Source organism: Rana temporaria, chromosome 13 (genome assembly GCF_905171775.1).
Source record: "Rana temporaria chromosome 13, aRanTem1.1, whole genome shotgun sequence".
NCBI lineage: Eukaryota > Metazoa > Chordata > Amphibia > Anura > Ranidae > Rana > Rana temporaria.
In genome coordinates, this window is record NC_053501.1 from 8,785,850 (window position 1) to 8,803,120 (window position 17,271).

The window sequence follows — 17,271 nt, forward strand, 5'->3', positions numbered from 1 at the left end:
AGAATCTGCGCCGACCTAAGTTTAAGTGTATTCTCAAACAGAGATACACTTAAACCTATCTAAGATACGACGGCTTGCGCCGTCCTATCTTAGGGTGCAATATTTAGGCTGGCCGCTAGGTGGCGCTTCCATTGCGGTTGGCGTAGAATATGTAAATCACTCGATACGCCTATTCACGAACATACGCCCGGCCGACGCAGTACAGATACGCCGTTTCTGTAAGAGATAGGCCGCCTAAAGTTAAAGATGCCCCCTAGGTGGTGTAGCCAATGTTAAAGTATGGCCGCCGTTCCCGCTTCGAAATTCGAAAATTTTACGTCGTTTGCGTAAGTCGTCCGTGAATAGTCATTTACGTCATTTACGTCCACGTCAAAATCAATAGGACCGTGCGGCGTACTTAGCCGCAATGCAAACTGGGAAATGTAGGCGGACGGCGCATGCGCCATTCCAAAAAAGCGCCAACCACGTCAGGTCAAACTATATTAACATAAAACACGCCCCCTCAGCCTATTTTGAATTAGGCGAGCCTGCGCCCGCCGCATTTACGCTACGCCGCCGTAAGTTAAGAGGCAAGTACTTTGAGAATACAGGGCCAAATCCTCAAAAGAGATACGACGGAGTAACTGCTGTTACTCCGTCGTATCCCTGGTCCTAACTATGGAACTGATCCACAGAATCAGTTTCCCATAGTTAGGACGAAGATCCGACATGTGTAATTGAATTACACTGTCGGATCTTTGGATGCAGTACCGCATCCGCCGCTGGGGGCATTTCGCGTCGAAATGCCGCCTCGGGTATGCAAATTAGGACTTACAGAGATCCACGAAGCTTTTCAGCTTCGTTTTTTCTCCGTAAGTTTTATTTTGCAAACGCAAAATTGGGGCTGCTTTTACAAGGTGTAAACTGTTTACACCTTGTAAAAACAGACCTTTCTTGCTCGCGACGCGATTTTTTTACCCGACGCAACTTTATTGTCCCGTCGCAATCCACAAAGCCCGACGTAACGTAATTTCGCGCTATGCACGTCGGGAAAATGACGTCACGAGCATGCGCAGTACGGCCGGCGCGGGAGCGTGCCTCATTTAAATGGGAATCGCCCCCTGGAGAAGAGGAACGCCTTGCGCCGGCCCGATTTAAGTTACACCGCTCAAAATTTCTAGGTAAGTGCTTTGTGGATCGGGCACTTAGTTAGAGATTTTGCGGCGGTGTAACTTAAATGGAAAAAGTTACGTTGCGCCGGGTTTTTGAGGATTAGGCCCACAGTACTTGCCTCTCTGACTTAAGGGGGCGCAGCGTAAATACGATACGCTAAGCCGCCTTAAAGTTGCGGCGCTCTCTGTGAATCTACCTATAGATGTGCAAATCTGGTAGGGACATCCCCCAAAAAGACTTGCAGCTGTAATTGCAGAGAAAGGCGGCTCTACAAAGTATTGACTCCGGGGGGCGCCATACAAATACCCCCCCACACTTTTCACATATTTATTTGTAAAAAATGTTGAAAACCATTCATCATTTTCCTTCCACTTCACAATTATGTGACACTTTCTGTTGGCCTATCACATAAAATCCCAATAATTTTATTTTTTGGTTGTAACATGACAAAATGTGGAACATTTCAAGGGGTATGAATACTTTTTCAAGGCACTGTATCGTGTGTTATGTGCTGGGGGGAGGACTTTGGATCTCGTTAATATTCCTTTTTTTTTTTTTTCAGCAAGTGGAAAGCTGAGACATCGGGGCGTAGCAGAGCCATTCCTCACATCAAGACCTACATGCGCCTATCCCCTGACTACCGGGAGCTGGCCTGGTTCCTTGTGACAAGGTACAAAGCAAACTGAACAAATGATGTCATTATTGTAAACAAGTGAGGTCGTTTGTACTTACGCCCTGCGGGCGCATACCGACCACCTTCATGTATTTGTGGATGTTACCGGTTGTTCTTTTATCGAAACGAGTCAAGGGGTGAACCCCGACACCTCCAGGTGCTTCAGAGCTGCAGTAAAACATTAGGAATAAGATGAACCCATTGTACCTAAAGTGGACCTGTCATCTGATTTATAATGGGGTTTTCAGCCGCTTCGGAAGCACTAACAAAATTTCAGAAATAATGAATAAACTCTCAATGAGTCCACAAAAAGTCCTGCAGCAGCGCTACAAACCATGCGTTTGTGTAAATGGCAGTCAGTGCAAATGACAGGGATGGCTGTGCTTTAACAAGAGTGCTCCATTCACCAAGGGATGTTCACCACGTGGGGGGTATTTATTCCCATTCAGGGGATACACTCACCAGATGCAAGGTTTAAAACGGCATTCATTACACTGCAGCATCCACCGTCTCTGGTTACCACTTTGATGATAATTGACATTCAATTCCGCAGATACATGTGGAAAATAAAATCCATATAGAGCAGTATCGTTTTTAAAAGCTTTAATTAACCCTAAAAAATATATCCCTATGTACATATGCGTACCAAAAATATAATCAAAGAGGCAAAGATGTGTGCTGCATTAGCTCTCACTAACTTGACCCTGAAGACAGCCGTTGTACAGTTCCCCCAGCGTCTTCCTGGTTAATCGTCGTGGAGTGCACACAATACGTCCGGTTTGGTTGATGGGGAGCCCCGCCCTGACGCGTTTCGTCACTTCCTGACTTCGTCTGAGGGTGTGACTCCCCATCTGAACGACCGGATTTAAATATACTCAGTGTCCGCCCCTAATTGACGTCAGATGCGTTCGTACGTCATCCGCATCATCACACGTTTACGACCGGACTTGCCCGTCGTATCAGAGTAAGGGCGGAAGTGTCCTAGTCTTGTTATATTTCACTGCGCATGTCTTTTATCGATCCCACTGTGTAATACTCCTATGGGGCAACGATCGGATCATACACAGTGCAAACACCATCCGTCTTATAACCAATGTTTCAAGGCAGACATTCATTCCAATGGGTAGGGGCCGTCTGGGAGGGGTGTATACAGCGCTCCTAAACTGCCCCTAAGATGCTGCTTGCAGGACTTTTTCTAACATCCTGCAAGTGCACCGCTCCACTGGGGTGGCAGGGAATGCCGTTTTCAGGCGCTATTTCTAGCGCTAAAATGCCTGAAAACTGCCCCAGGGTGAAAGGGGTCTAAGTGTTTTGTTTTTTGTTGTTTTCTGCAGCTCGTTGGCCCCGATCGTCCTCTTCTGGGGTCCCTTGGCGGCTCTTGCGGCTCCCCCCCCCCGCATTAGATAATCCCCTAGGAGAAGCGCTCTCCCAAGGGGGTTACCTTGCAGGGCGCACTCCCGAGTCTATCATTCAGCGTCCATGAGCCGCCAAATGCAGGACCCGGCCGCCCCGCCCCCGGCACCCGCATCATTGGATTTGATTGACAGCAGCGGGAGTCAATGGCTGCACTGCTATAAACCTATCCAATGAAGAGCTGAGAACCCCAGGCTTTAGGACAGTGGCGGCCGGTGGGAATTTTTTTCGGGGGGGGCGGCAAACAGTACCACAAAGCCCCCCAACCCCCCCCCCCCCGGCAGTCGGTCGAGTCAGGTGCACTTCCCCAATCTATGCAGCGCTTCACCGGTGCCTTCCCTTGCTCCTCGGCAGTGGTGACTGTCCCTTCCCCTGCTCTCCACGGGCATCGACGGCTTCCGTTTCCTCCCTTCTCCACGGCGGCTAATTGGGACTCCTCTTTTCAAGCCAATTGGAAAACTGGTCTCAGACCACCTGCTTCTGATTGGCCGCATTGAGGATCGGTGTTACACCAGCAAATATCTATTGGCTGTTGTGACACCTGGGTGGACTCATGACGCAATGCTCCGCCTATTAGAGCCTATGGGCTAGATTCAGATAGGTTAGCGGATCTTTAGATCTGATTTACGTTACGCCGCCGCTATTTTTTGAAGCAAGTGCTTTATTCAGAAAGCACTTGCCTCTAAAGTTGCCGCGGCGTATCGTAAATCTCCCGGCGGAATTCAAATTCCGCGGCTAGGGGGCGTGAACTAGCGCAAATTTACCCAGCGTGCATTGCTCCAAATGACGTCGCAAGGACGTCATTGGTTTCGACGTTAACATAAATTACGTCCGGCCCTATTCGCGAACGACTTACGCAAACGACGTAAAAAATTCAAAACTTGGCGTGGGAACGACGGCCATACTTAACATAGGATACGCCGCACTTACCCCTGCTATAGCAGGGGTAACTTTCCGCCGGAAAAAGCCGAACGCAAACAACGTAAAAAAAAAGCGCCGGGCGGTCGTTCGTTTCTGAATCAGCGTAAATGCTCATTTGCATATTCGACGCGTAAAAGATATGGAAGCGCCACCTAGCGACCGGCCTGGAATTGCAGCCTAAGATCCGACGGTGTAAGTCACTTACACCTGTCGGATCTTAGGCATATCTATGCGTAACCTGATTCTATGAATCAGGCGCATAGATACGCCGTCGTATCTCTTAGTCCGGCCGTCGTATCAGGAGATACGTCGTCGTATCTTCTTTCTGAATCCGGCCCTATGGCTCTAATCAGGTGCTTAAAAAAAAAAAAAACACCCCCACCACTGCAAATCCGGCCCCTGCCATCCTGAAAGGGGCCAGACGTAGGGGGTGGCCTGGGCGCTCGTGGAGAGATTCATGTTATGCATGAATCTATCCATTATTCATATAGGGGGTTGGCGTGGAGAGAGAGGGCGGAGCCTGGGCTCCCCTAATGGACGGGCCGCCACTGCTTTAGAACCACTTTAATGGCATCCTATATGTTTTTTTAGAGGATTGATGTATATTTTTAAGTGACTCTCAAACAAAGCCGATTGATTTTAGCGCGTTGCATTGTTTTCTGACGCTGAATGCTTTCTTGTGACCTAGTTTCACTACAAACAAAAGCTTTTTACTGGCTAGATGAGAGATCCATAATGTCTATATGGAACGCGTTTTTTTTTTGACTGAGGCTCTTCACCTCTGAATGGCGTCTTTTCAATAGATAAGTAATTGATTTGTTTACTTGTTTCACTTATGAAGCAGAACTGAGACAAAGAAGCCCCCCCCCCCCACTAAAGACCATCAACCGGTCCCTGTACCTGAAGATTACAACTCAATACCCCGCTGAGCTTTTGTTATAGAAGGAACAATTTATTCTGCTCATCATTAATTCTGCAGTCCGCTTGCCGCGTACTCCAAGTATCGGGCGGCGAGATTTAAGGCCGGGGGTTGGCCTCATGGTTTTGACCCAAGGCAAGTAACTCCTCCCTGTATCTGGACTGCCTAGGTGAGATTTCCTTTCACCTTGTGGTTTGATGACGACTCTATCGTTGATTATCCCATCCATGTTCTGTCTCGGCGACGGTGGTCATTAGGACAAAATGGAGAGGGAAGTTCTACCTAGTGGCACAGACTGCAACATTAAAAAAAAGTAGAACCTCAACGGGAGCACCAGACCAAATGATGAAGGGCCATATTCTCATAGAAGTTACGATGGAGTATCTCAGGATACTCCATCGTATCTCCCTTTTTTGGCCCGCGTATCTATGCGACTGATTCTTAGAATCATTTTCGCATAGATACACTTAAGATCCGCCATCTGTAAGTCACTTACACTGGCGGATCTTAAATGTAATGACGCCGGCCGCCGCTAGATGGCATTTACGTGAAGGACTCATTTGCGTATGCAAATGATCCTTCTACGCCGATTCCCGAACGAGTTCGCGTCGCGTAACCGTCGCTAACGTCGTTTGCGTAAGCGGAAACTTACTCCTGCTATATGAGGAGTAAGTTTCCGCAAGTCCCACGTAGGCCATGTTACGGATGGCGTCGGGTCCGCGTCGTGTTTTTTCGTCGGGTACGTCGTTTACGTAAGTCGTTCTTGAATACGACTTTACGTCAATGACGCACACCACACGCCAGCGTATTGACGTTTGACGTTTTCCGCCGAGAACTGGAGCATGCGCACTGGTTCTCGGAGCATGCGCAGTTCATCAGAATCGGGGGCGCGCTTAATTTGAATACAAGCCGCCCCCTTGGAGATCCGCCAGGCTACGCCGGGGCATTTACACTCCGCCGTCCCAACTTACAGAGCAAGTGTTTGGGGAATACAACACTTGCTCCTGTAAGTTGGGACAGCGGAGTGTAAGTGCCTTAAGCGCAGCCCGCGGATTTTTAGAGAGAATATGGGCCGAAAGAGTCTAAGTTGCTTTAACCACTTAAGGACCTTGCCTGTTTTTCAGACTCGGAGGGCCAGATTCATCAATGGGATACGACGTCGTATCTCTGAGATCCGACGGTCGGATCTATGCGACTGATTCATAAGAATCAGTTCCGCATAGATCTCCCTTAGATCCGACTGGTGTAAGTGACTTACACCAGTCGGATCTTAGGCTGCAATCCACCGCCGGCCGCTAGGTGTCGTCGCATTTTTTAACGCGTCGGATATGCAAGTGAGGAGAACCGCCGATTCAAGACCGAACGCCCGCCCGTAGTTTTTTTTTTACGTCGTTTGCGTTCGGCTTTTTCCCGGCGGATAGTTACCCCTGCTATATGAGGGGTAGCTAATGTTAAGTATGGCCGTCGTTCCCGCGCCGAGATTCAAATTTTTACGTCGTTTGCGTAAGTCGATCGGGAATACGGATGGCCGGAATTTACGTAGCCGCCGAAAACATTGACGTCCTAGCGACGTCATTTGGAGCATGCGCACTGGCAAATTTCGCCGGCGACGCATGCGCAGTTAAATCGGTGCGGGAACGCGCCTGATTTAAATTGTACACTCCCCCTAGCCGCGGAATTTGAATTCCGCCGGGGGAGTTACGATCCGACGGTGCAATTTTCGAGGTAAGTGCTTTCTGAATCATGCACTAGCCTCGCTAAATTGGACCGGCGGATCGTAAATCGGATAGATTACGCGGATCTAAAGATCCTCTAATCTATGTGAATCTGGCCCCGTGTTTACAAGTTTAACCACTTGCTTACTGGGCACACAAACCCCCTTCGTGCCCAGGCGAAATTTCAGCTTCCGGCACTGCGTCGCTTTAACTGACAATTGCGCGGTCGTGCGACGTGACTCCCAAACAAAATTGACGTCCTTTTTTCCCCACAAATAGAGCTTTATTTTGGTGGTATTTGATCACCTCTGCGGTTTTTATTGTTTGCGCTAGAAACAAAAAAAGAGCGACAATTAAAAAAAATATATATATATATTTTTTACTTGTTGCTATAATAAATATCCCAATTTAAAAAAAAAAAACAATTTTTTTTTCTCAGTTAAGGCCGATACGTATTTTTCGACGTATTTTTGTAAAAAAATAAATAAAAAAAATCGCAATAAGCGACTGGTTTGCGCAAAAGTTATAGCGCCTACAAAATGGGGAACAGAATTATGATTTTTTTTTTAAATTATTTTTTTTTTTACTAGTAATGGCGGCGATCTGCGATTTTTATTGGGACAGCGATATTGCGGCGGATGTAGCAGACACTTTTGACACAAATTTGGGACCATTCACATTTATACAGCGATCAGTGCTATAAAAATGCACCAATTACTGTATAAATGTGACTGGCAGGGAAGGGGTTAACACTAGGGGGGTGAGGAAGGGGTTAAATGTGTAGCCTGGGTGTTTTCTAACTGTGTGGGGGGAGGGGACTGACTGGGGGAGGTGACCGATGCTGTGTCCCTATGTACAAGAGACACAGATCGGTCTCCTCTCCTCTGACAGCACGTGGAGCTCTGTGTTTACACCCCATCATTACACACAGAGCTCCATGTCCCTGCTGTGTTACGGACGATCGCGTGTACCCGGCGGACATAGCAGCCGCCAGGTACTCGCATTGGCTCTTCAGCGATGCACCGGGACAGTGTTTACCCGCTGCGCGCCCCCCAGAGGCACGCGCGGGTGATGCACTTTAAAAGACGTCCAAAGACGTCCACCCGGCACTTGAGAGCCGCGCTGTTGACGTCTTTTGTCAATAGCGCGGGTCTCAAGTGGTTAAAACAGTTTTTTTTTTGCTAGAAAATTACTTAGAACCCCCAAACATTATATATTTCCCTGTTTGTCTTTCAGGACAGCCACCGTAGAGAGACACAGGCTCCTCCCCTCTTAAGAAACCAATTACAGATTTAAACCTCATCCTCCCTCCAGCTCCTCAGTTTATGGTGTTTCCTCCGGCAGGGAGACACCGCTGAGGGACCAAGGGCCAAGCAGCTGGGGAGGCTGAGGCTATATGTACCTGAGAGGGGGGGCAGGTCTCTCCAGATCTCAGGCTGGTAAAGGCAGTCCGGTCAGCTAGGGAGCTGGACACCGAGCAGGCTGCGGTTTGTGCGTTCCTCGGCATCTCTTGGGGAAGAGCGCAGCTGAGGAGGTCCATTTCTCTTTTCGACCCAGGGGTGGCACTGCAGGCGGCGTGTCAGGCTCCCTGTATAGTACAGTTGGCCAGGAGCTAGGCCGGACGACGAGTGACATCCGTTCCGGTGGGGGCAGGGAAACTTCCGACGGACGCGCGTCTCTCGGTCCCAGACGCAGCATTTGAAATAGGACCAAACGCGGGGCTGGTGCGGCCTTCTTATACAGCCGTACGGACGGCGGTCTTGGGCGTTGTGACCACAAATCCTCAGCGGAGATATAAGAAGTAGAGACTTCGCGTGCACCTCCGGAAGATGGTCTTCTGACCTTTGACCTTTGGGGGAGGTCCCTGTTCCAATTCCCGAGTCCTAGCCATATTCTTCATATTCAACGCTATACATTTTGCGCAAACCAATCAATAAACGCTTATTGCGATTATTTTTTTTTTTTACCAAAAATAGGTAGAAGAATACGTATCGGCCTAAACTGAGGGGAAAAAAAAGTTTTTTTAATATATTTTTGTAGGGATATTTTTATTATAGCAAAAAGCAAAAAATTGTCAAAATTGTCGCTCTTCTTTGTTTGTTTATAGCGCAAAAAATAAAAAACGCAGAGGTGATCAAATACCACCAAAAGAAATCTCTGTTTGTGGGGGGGGAAAAAAGACGACAATTTTCTTTGGGAGCCACGTCGCACGGCCGCGCAATTGTCAGTTAAAGCGACGCAGTGCCGAATCGCAAAAAGCGGCCCCCGGTCTTTAAGCTGCATAATGGTTTCGGGGCTTAAGTGGTTAAGGTCCACCGAAAAAACTACTCTAGAACAGGGATATGCAATTAGCGGACCTCCAGCTGTTGCAAAACTACAAGTCCCATCATGCCTCTGGGTGTCATGCTTGTGGCTGTCAGAGTCTTGCTATACCTCATGGGAATTGTAGTTCTGCAATAGCTGGAGGTCCGCTAATTGCATATCCCTGCTCTAGAACAATTCTTACCCCCTGCCGCCCCCCCCCCCCCAAATTCCCTCTCTCAACATAAATCCCACCCCCCCCCCCCCCAATCTCATCGGGGTGCCCCTCATCTCACTTGATACCTCAATGCCCAGAGCAGCCACCCCCCTCCTGCCCACTCCTTGTGACAGCCCCGGTTGTAAAGCACTGTACAAACTGTTACTGCCTTATAAATCGTGCATAATAATAATAGTAATTCATTTGATGCGCCAAAGGGTGGCGCTCTACGTTTCCCGAGGCTTTCGTACGGATGCATTTGGGTTGATTCCCAGATACAGAGCAGCTGTACCAGCAGCGGACTACTTCTGCAGGATGTTCATACGCAGCAATTCCACGTCTATTTTTTTTATTTTTTCTTGTTTTTGCATATCCAGCACATTAATAATACATCTGCTGCCCCTGATGTTCTACAAACCCCCCCACCATTGCGCCAAGACGTCGGGCCGCTTGCAGAGTTTTGTGCACTTTTGCAGAACTTTCCTTGGTTTGTATACAAAGACGCAGCGCCTGGTGTCACCGACAACACGGAGGGGGGGGGGGGTAATTCTGCGAGCGTCTCTTAGCAACCAACCAGCTGATTACATCTCGGCACGCCATCTCCGTCAGACTCAAGTAGGTGGGTAATATAATAGCAGCGGCCCCCCCCCCCCAGCCGCTGTGGAAGCCGTATCTGGTTCCTCTATTCCCACCATCTCTATGATTCCTCTGTCTATTGCATTGCATGCGTGCCGGCGGCTATACACGGGCAGATTTCTCTTTGATATCAATCATCAAGGTCTGTCCCTCTTCATTAAAATTAGCTTTTAACCACTTGCCACCCGCCAATGACATATTGACGGCGGCAAAGTGGTTGTAGAATCCTGACTGGACGTCATCAGGATTCTGAGACGCTGCGCGCCCCCGGCGATCATTGTTGCAGGGTGTCAGTCTGAATTTCAAAAAGTCAAAATTTTCAGTCTTTTTTTTAGTTGTTGCTCAAAAAAAAAAAAACGCAGAGGTGATCAAATACCACCAAAAGAAAGCTCTATTTGTGGGGAAAAAAGGACGCCAATTTTGTTTGGGTACAGTGTCGCATGACCGCGCAATTGCCATTCAAAGTGCGACAGTGCTGAAAGCTGAAAATTGGCTTGGGCGGGAAGGTGCGTAAGTGCCCGGTATGGAAGTGGTTAAAGCGGTTGTAAACCCATCGATGTAACACTTAAAAAAACTGTTAACATTCCCGGCATGCCGGGAATGCTAACTGCACATTGGTTGTGCTCTCAACCAAACTGTCAAACCATCCAATGGCTGGTGTCATAACTGATCACATGTGCAGCTTCATGGCAGTTGAAGATTGAACAAAGGCCAAGATGGCAGCTTCCTTGGCTGAAAAAGATAGGAGGGTTTACAACCGCTTTAACTCTCACAAAAGAATACAACGTTTTGTACAGTACCGTCAGGGGAAAAAAAAGCATGACGTTCCATGAAACGACTGCGCTCTAGGCCATCTTTAACCATCTAAATGCTGGGCGCTTTTACCCCGTCCCTGCCCAGGCCTATTTTCATCTCCTTCGGTCAACTTCTTCTCCTTTCACTGTCCAATCACAGGCTGAGAAACATCGGCCAGACAGGGCTGTGTTGTAGGGGCGTAGCTGTATAAATCTCAGGACTGGACAGACAGGATTACAAATCCTTTTGGCAATGAAAACGGCTCCCATAGATGCATTTCCTCTGCGTGTTTAGCTGTTCTGCTTTAACTACGAAATAATAGGCCCAGATTCACAAAGACGGCGCATGCGCAGTACGTTTCGGCGCGGGAACGCGCCTAATCTAAATGCTCTACGCCCCCTACCCAGCATATTTGAATTAAGCGGGCTTGCGCCGGGGGATTTACGATACGCCGCCGCAACTTTACAGGCAAGTTCTTTGAGAATAAAGCACTTGCCTGTAAAACTTGCGGCGGCGTAACGTAAATGACATACGACATACGTTACGCCGCCGCAGTTTTGCGCGATTATACGAGAATCTGGGCCATAGTGTCTCTTCTAAAAGTATAGAGTAATATATCTGTGCTTTGTGGGCGGATTAGACAAGAAACAAGCAGCTAAGCCATTAGCACAATGTTTGTACTCGTACAGGATATTCTCTCTCTCCCCTCTCTCTCTCGCGCTCTCTCTCTCGCGCTCTCTCTCTCTCGCTCTCTCTCTCTCGCGCGCTCTCTCGCGCTCTCTCGCGCTCTCTCTCTCGCTCTCTCTCTTGCTCTCTCTCTCTTGCTCGCTCGCTCTCTCTCGCGCGCTCTGTCAATCTCTTGCGCTTTCTGACTCTCTCTCTCGCGCGCTCTCTCTCTCGCGCTCTCTCTCTCGCTCTCTCTCTCTCGCTCTCTCTCGCTCTCTCTCTCGCTCTCTCTCGCTCTCTCTCTCGCTCTCTCTCTTGCTCTCTCTCTCTTGCTCGCTCGCTCTCTCTCGCGCGCTCTGTCAATCTCTTGCGCTTTCTGACTCTCTCTCTCGCGCTCTGTCTCTCTCTCTCGTGCTCAGGGCCGGATTTGCTCTCCCTGCCGCCCCAAGGCCAGGTTCCGCAATGTACCCCCTCCCTGCCAACCGAACCACCCCCCCAAATCAACAGGGAATGGCAACCAGATGGCAGGGGCGGCACGGTTAGTTCAAATGTGTTTTTTTTTTTACTTTTTTATTTTTTTTAATTTGTAGCTTGTCGTTTACTTTTATTTTTTTTTGTATCATTTTCTTATTGTTTTTAATATTTTTTTTTATTCTTTACTTTTTAACCATTTTTTTTTTCACTTAACTTTATTGCTATTACACAGGAGAAAATCATTCCCTGTGTGATAGCAATTGGAGGTGACAGGTTCTCTTTATTGACCCTGTCACCTCCAAAAACAGGAGTCCTAGCACTGTGCTAGAACTCCTGTCACAGCTGAGATGGGAAGAGCTCACCCCTCTCACTGTGTACATCGGCAGCAGGGACAGGAGACTCCATGCCGCTGCCGCCCCGAGGCCTGGCCTCGGTGGCCTTGTGGGAAATCTGGGCCTGCTCGCGCTCTGTCTCTCTCTCTCGCGCTCTGTCTCTCTCTCTCGCGCTCTGTCTCTCTCTCTCGCGCTCTGTCTCTCTCTCTCGCGCTCTGTCTCTCTCTCTCGCGCTCTGTCTCTCTCTCTCGCGCTCTGTCTCTCTCTCTCGCGCTCTGTCTCTCTCTCTCGCGCTCTGTCTCTCTCTCTCGCGCTCTGTCTCTCTCTCGCGCTCTGTCTCTCTCTCGCGCTCTGTCTCTCTCTCGCGCTCTGTCTCTCTCTCGCGCTCTGTCTCTCTCTCGCGCTCTGTCTCTCTCTCGCGCTCTGTCTCTTTCTCTCGCGCTCTGTCTCTTTCTCTCGCGCTCTGTCTCTTTCTCTCGCGCTCTGTCTCTTTCTCTCGCGCTCTGTCTCTCTCTCTTTCGCGCTCTGTCTCTCTCTCTTTCGCGCTCTGTCTCTCTCTCTTTCGCGCTCTGTCTCTCTCTCTTTCGCGCTCTGTCTCTCTCTCTTTCGCGCTCTGTCTCTCTCTCTTTCGCGCTCTGTCTCTCTCTCTTTCGCGCTCTGTCTCTCTCTCTTTCGCGCTCTGTCTCTCTCTCTTTCGCGCTCTGTCTCTCTCTCTTTCGCGCTCTGTCTCTCTCTCTTTCGCGCTCTGTCTCTCTCTCTTTCGCGCTCTGTCTCGCGCTCGCGCTCTGTCTCGCGCTCGCGCTCTCGCTCTCTCTCTCTCGCGCTCTCTCTCTCTCGCGCTCTCTCTCTCTCGCGCTCTCTCTCTCGCGCTCTGTCTCTCTCTCTCTCGCGCTCTGTCTCTCTCTCTCTCGCGCTCTGTCTCTCTCTCTCTCGCGCTCTGTCTCTCTCTCTCTCGCGCTCTGTCTCTCTCTCTCTCGCGCTCTGTCTCTCTCTCTCTCGCGCTCTGTCTCTCTCTCTCTCGCGCTCTGTCTCTCTCTCTCTCGTGCTCTGTCTCTCTCTCGCGCTCTGTCTCTCTCTCGCGCTCTGTCGCTCTCTCTCTCTCTCTCTCGCTCTCTCTCTCTCGCGCTCTCTCTCGCTCTCTCTCTCGCGCGCTCTCTCTCTCTCGCGCTCTCTCTCTCTCGCTCTCTCTCTCGCTCTCTCTCGCGCTCTCTCTCTCGCGCTCTCTCTCTCGCTCTCTCTCTCTCGCGCTCTCTCTCTCGCGCTCTCTCTCTCGCGCTCTCTCTCTCGCGCTCTCTCTCTCGCGCTCTCTCTCTCTCTCGCTCTCTCTCTCTCTCCCAAGATGTATTGCAGCCTTTGATCTGACATCACGGCTAATTTTAAAAGCATTTTTCAAAAGCGGATTCGAACCTTTCAATAGAAACCCTTTAAATGCTGTAAGTAGAGGTAATGAATTGCCCGCACAGCCGAGAGCGGCTCCTGCCCGTGTGGCTGGCACTCGTGTTATGTTGCTGATGACTATGATGGTACACAGATACCGTTCCAGGAATACCATCTTGATGCCAAAAGGGTTCGAAACTCAATGGCAGGCTGAAATACACTGCTGCTGGACCCTGTTCTGTGCGGCACTTGCAATTAGGGCCGTGTGTGCTCTGGGATGTATGACCTGAATGCCAGAAATCCCTAAACTGGAGTACCACTAAAAACTATACAGCTATTGCCAAAAGTATTGGGACGCCTGCCTTTACACGCAGATGAACTTTAATGGCATCCCAGTCTTGGTCCGTAGGGTTCAATATTGAGTTGCCCCACCCTTTGCAGCTATAACAGCTTCAACTCTTCTGGGGAAGACTGTCCACAAGGTTTAGGAGTGTGTCTATGGGAATGTTTGACCATTCTTCCAGAAGAGCATTTGTGAGGTCAGGCACTGATGTTGGGCGAGAAGGCCTGGCTCGAAGTTTGCATTCGAATTCATCCCAAAGGTGTTTGAGGTCAGCCAAGTTCCTCCACCCAGAAAAATGTGTATATCCAGGGCGCTCCAAGCATTTGAATCCTGACAGATAAAGTCTGTGTTGGAGAGGGTAGCAAACCTTCACACACTTTAGGCAGCACTCTAGTTAGGAAGTCCAGAGACGATTCGAATTCCACAGCATCAAATCCCCTACGCGTTTCGTCAAGACGTCACCTGGAGCTGCGGCATCTTGCTACACTTCCCAACTGTATATAGTATGTGGTGACCCGGCGACCTTAACTGCGTGATTAGCGGCCATGGTCACAAGCTCCATGAAGACATGGATTGGGCGAGTTTGAGGTGGAGGAACTTGAAAAACAAACAAGGCGCCTCTAAGTGCAGAAGTATAAAACTTTTTTAATATCCGCTAAAGGGGTTAAAAACACCTACAAGATGGTGGATGAAACAGGCATGTAGCAGGTAAGTGCGTCCAGGAGATGTTCCAGTGGCAGGGCAGTCCCAGTCTGTGATGGTAAAGCTTCCAGGGAAGTCCACGCGACAGCCGACTTGTGCTGTGAAAGTTCAGAGGACACAATAATGCTGGAGCCTGGGGATGACGTCAGAGGAAGCGAGACAGGAACCAGCATGGAACACAAACAGGAAGCGTGTCATAGAGGCGGGACGCGTTTCGGAACAGCTCATTGGTTCCTTCTTCAGCACAAGTCGGCTGTTATCTCGTAGACTTCCCTGGAAGCTTTACCATTTGACACCTTCCAAGAGGGAGGGGGGACCTGTTTTGACTGGTCCCCTTCCCCACTTCGGGAGACAGGCCGCGGCCCAATCTCCCAGAAGTTCGGCCCCCCCCTCCTCCTTCCCCCTGCCGCTGGGCCAATTAGAAAGCGCAGTAGGGAACCATGAGTGAAGCTGAAAGTCTTCACCGCCTGGTTCCCTTACCAGGAATGGCGGCGGCAGCACCCATGAGTCCATCCGAAGATCGGCTGGGGATGCCGACACCGCGGGCTCCCTGGACAGGTAAGTGCCCTAATATTAAAAGTCAGCAGCTACAGTATTTGTAGCTGCTGACTTTACATTTTTTTCACCCAGGCTGGACCTCCTCTTATAGTCATACTAAAGGTTCCTTTTAAAAAAAATTAAAAATAACAAACATGTTCGTTTTGCACAGAGTGGCCCCGATCGTATTCTTCTGGGGTCCCACGCCGGCTCTCTCGGCTCCTCCCCGCGACAGCTAACCACCCCCCATAGAAGCTCTCTCCCGAGGGGGTTACATTGCGGATGCACTCCCGTGTCATACACTCGTCGTACATAGCCATTGAGTGTATGACTCGGCCCCGCCCCCGGCGACCGCATCATTGGATTTGATTGACAGCAGCAGGAGCCAATGGCTGTGCTGCTATCAATCTATCCAATGAAGAGCCGACAAGACGTGAGGAAAGAGACACGGGATCGTGCCCAAGGAAATTCGGGGCTCAGGTAAGTAAAACGGGGGCTCGGGGGTGAGGGCAGGCAAAGCAAGGTGTTTTTTCACCTTAATGGATATAGGATGCATTAAGGTAAAAAAGCACAAAGGTTTACAACCCCTTTAACCACTTAAGGACCGCCTCCTGCACATATACGTCGGCAGAATGGCACGGCTGGGCACATCAACGTATATGTACGTTGATCTTTAAGCCCAGCCGTGGGCGCGCGTGACCCGGTCCGAAGCACCGTGACATCAGAAAAACTGCTCTGATAAATGCAATGCAGCAGTCTCTAGGGTGCATGTAGACAAGAAGTGACTGTTATAGATTCAGGGCCGGTGCTACCACTAGGCAAACTAAGCAGCCGCCTAGGGCGCACTGCTGCTTAGGGCACCCGGCTACTGGTGTCCCTACTCTCTTCTCTCTGTAGCAAGCAACTAAGTCTCATTATCAGCAGGCAGCCACTGCTCCATTCACACATATAGCCGGATTCAGGTACAGTTACGACGGCGTATCAGTAGATACGCCGTCGTAACTCCGAATCCGCGCCGTCGTAACATTAAGCGTATTCTCAAACTGAGATACGATTAAATGTTGCTAAGATACGACCGGCGTAAGTCTCCTACGCCGTTGTATCTTAGCTGCCTATTTACGGTGGCCGCTATGGGCGTGTACACTGATTTACGCCTAGAATATGTAAAGATACGCGTTTTCAGGCGGAAAGATAAACCACCAAAAAGATGGCGCAGCCAATGTTAAGTATGGACGTCGGAACCGCGTCAAATTTTTCACGTTTTACGTCATTTGCGTAAGTCGTCCGTGAATGGGGCTGGACGTAATTTACAGTCACGTCGATAGCATGGATTATTTGCGGCGTAATTTTGAGCATGCGCACTGGGTTACTTTCACGGACGGCGCATGCGCCGTTCGTTAGAAACGTCAAATACGCGGGGTCACGAGTATTTAGCATAGAACACGCCCCCAACCAGCCCATTTTGAATTAGGCGGGCTTACGCTGGCCCAGTTACACTACGCCGCCTTAAGTTAGAGCGCAACTTCTTTGTGAATACAGGACCTGCCGCTCTAACTTAGAGCGGCGTAGTGTATCTGAGATACGCTACGCCCGCCTAAAGATAGGCACAGCTCTCTGAATCCAGCTAATAGTGTCGGAGGACTGTGTCTGTGTCCCGTCTCCCGAATGAATGGAAGCAAGCAAACATTCATTGATGGGCACTGGTGAGGCTGCATTTGATGGGCGCTGGTGAGGCTGCATTTGATGGGCGCTGGTGAGGCTGCATTTGATGGGCGCTGGTGAGGCTGCATTTGATGGACGCTGGTGAGGCTGCATTTGATGGGCGCTGGTGAGGCTGCATTTGATGGGCGCTGGTGAGGTTGCATTTGATGGGCGCTGGTTAGGCTGTATTGATGGGCGCTGGTGAAGCTGCGTTTGATGGGCGCTGGTGAGGCTGCATTTGATGGGCGCTGGTGAGGCTGCATTTGATGGGCGCTGGTGAGGCTGCATTTGATGGACGCTGGTGGGGCTGCATTTGATGGGCGCTGGTGGGGCTGCATTTGATGGGCGCTGGTGAGGCTGCATTTGATGGGCGCTGGTGAGGCTGCATTTGATGGGC

General features: G+C 49.9%; 1 protein-coding gene across 1 annotated transcript in view; it reads left to right on the forward strand.

Moving 5' to 3' along the window:
- The window catches only part of TDP1 (tyrosyl-DNA phosphodiesterase 1), an 86,760-nt gene that overhangs the window by 36,098 nt on the left and 33,391 nt on the right, over positions 1–17,271 (forward strand). The window contains exon 13 of the mRNA XM_040333478.1: positions 1,715–1,822. Coding sequence (XP_040189412.1) covers positions 1,715–1,822 — 108 coding nt within the window. The remainder of the gene's footprint in view (positions 1–1,714; positions 1,823–17,271) is intronic.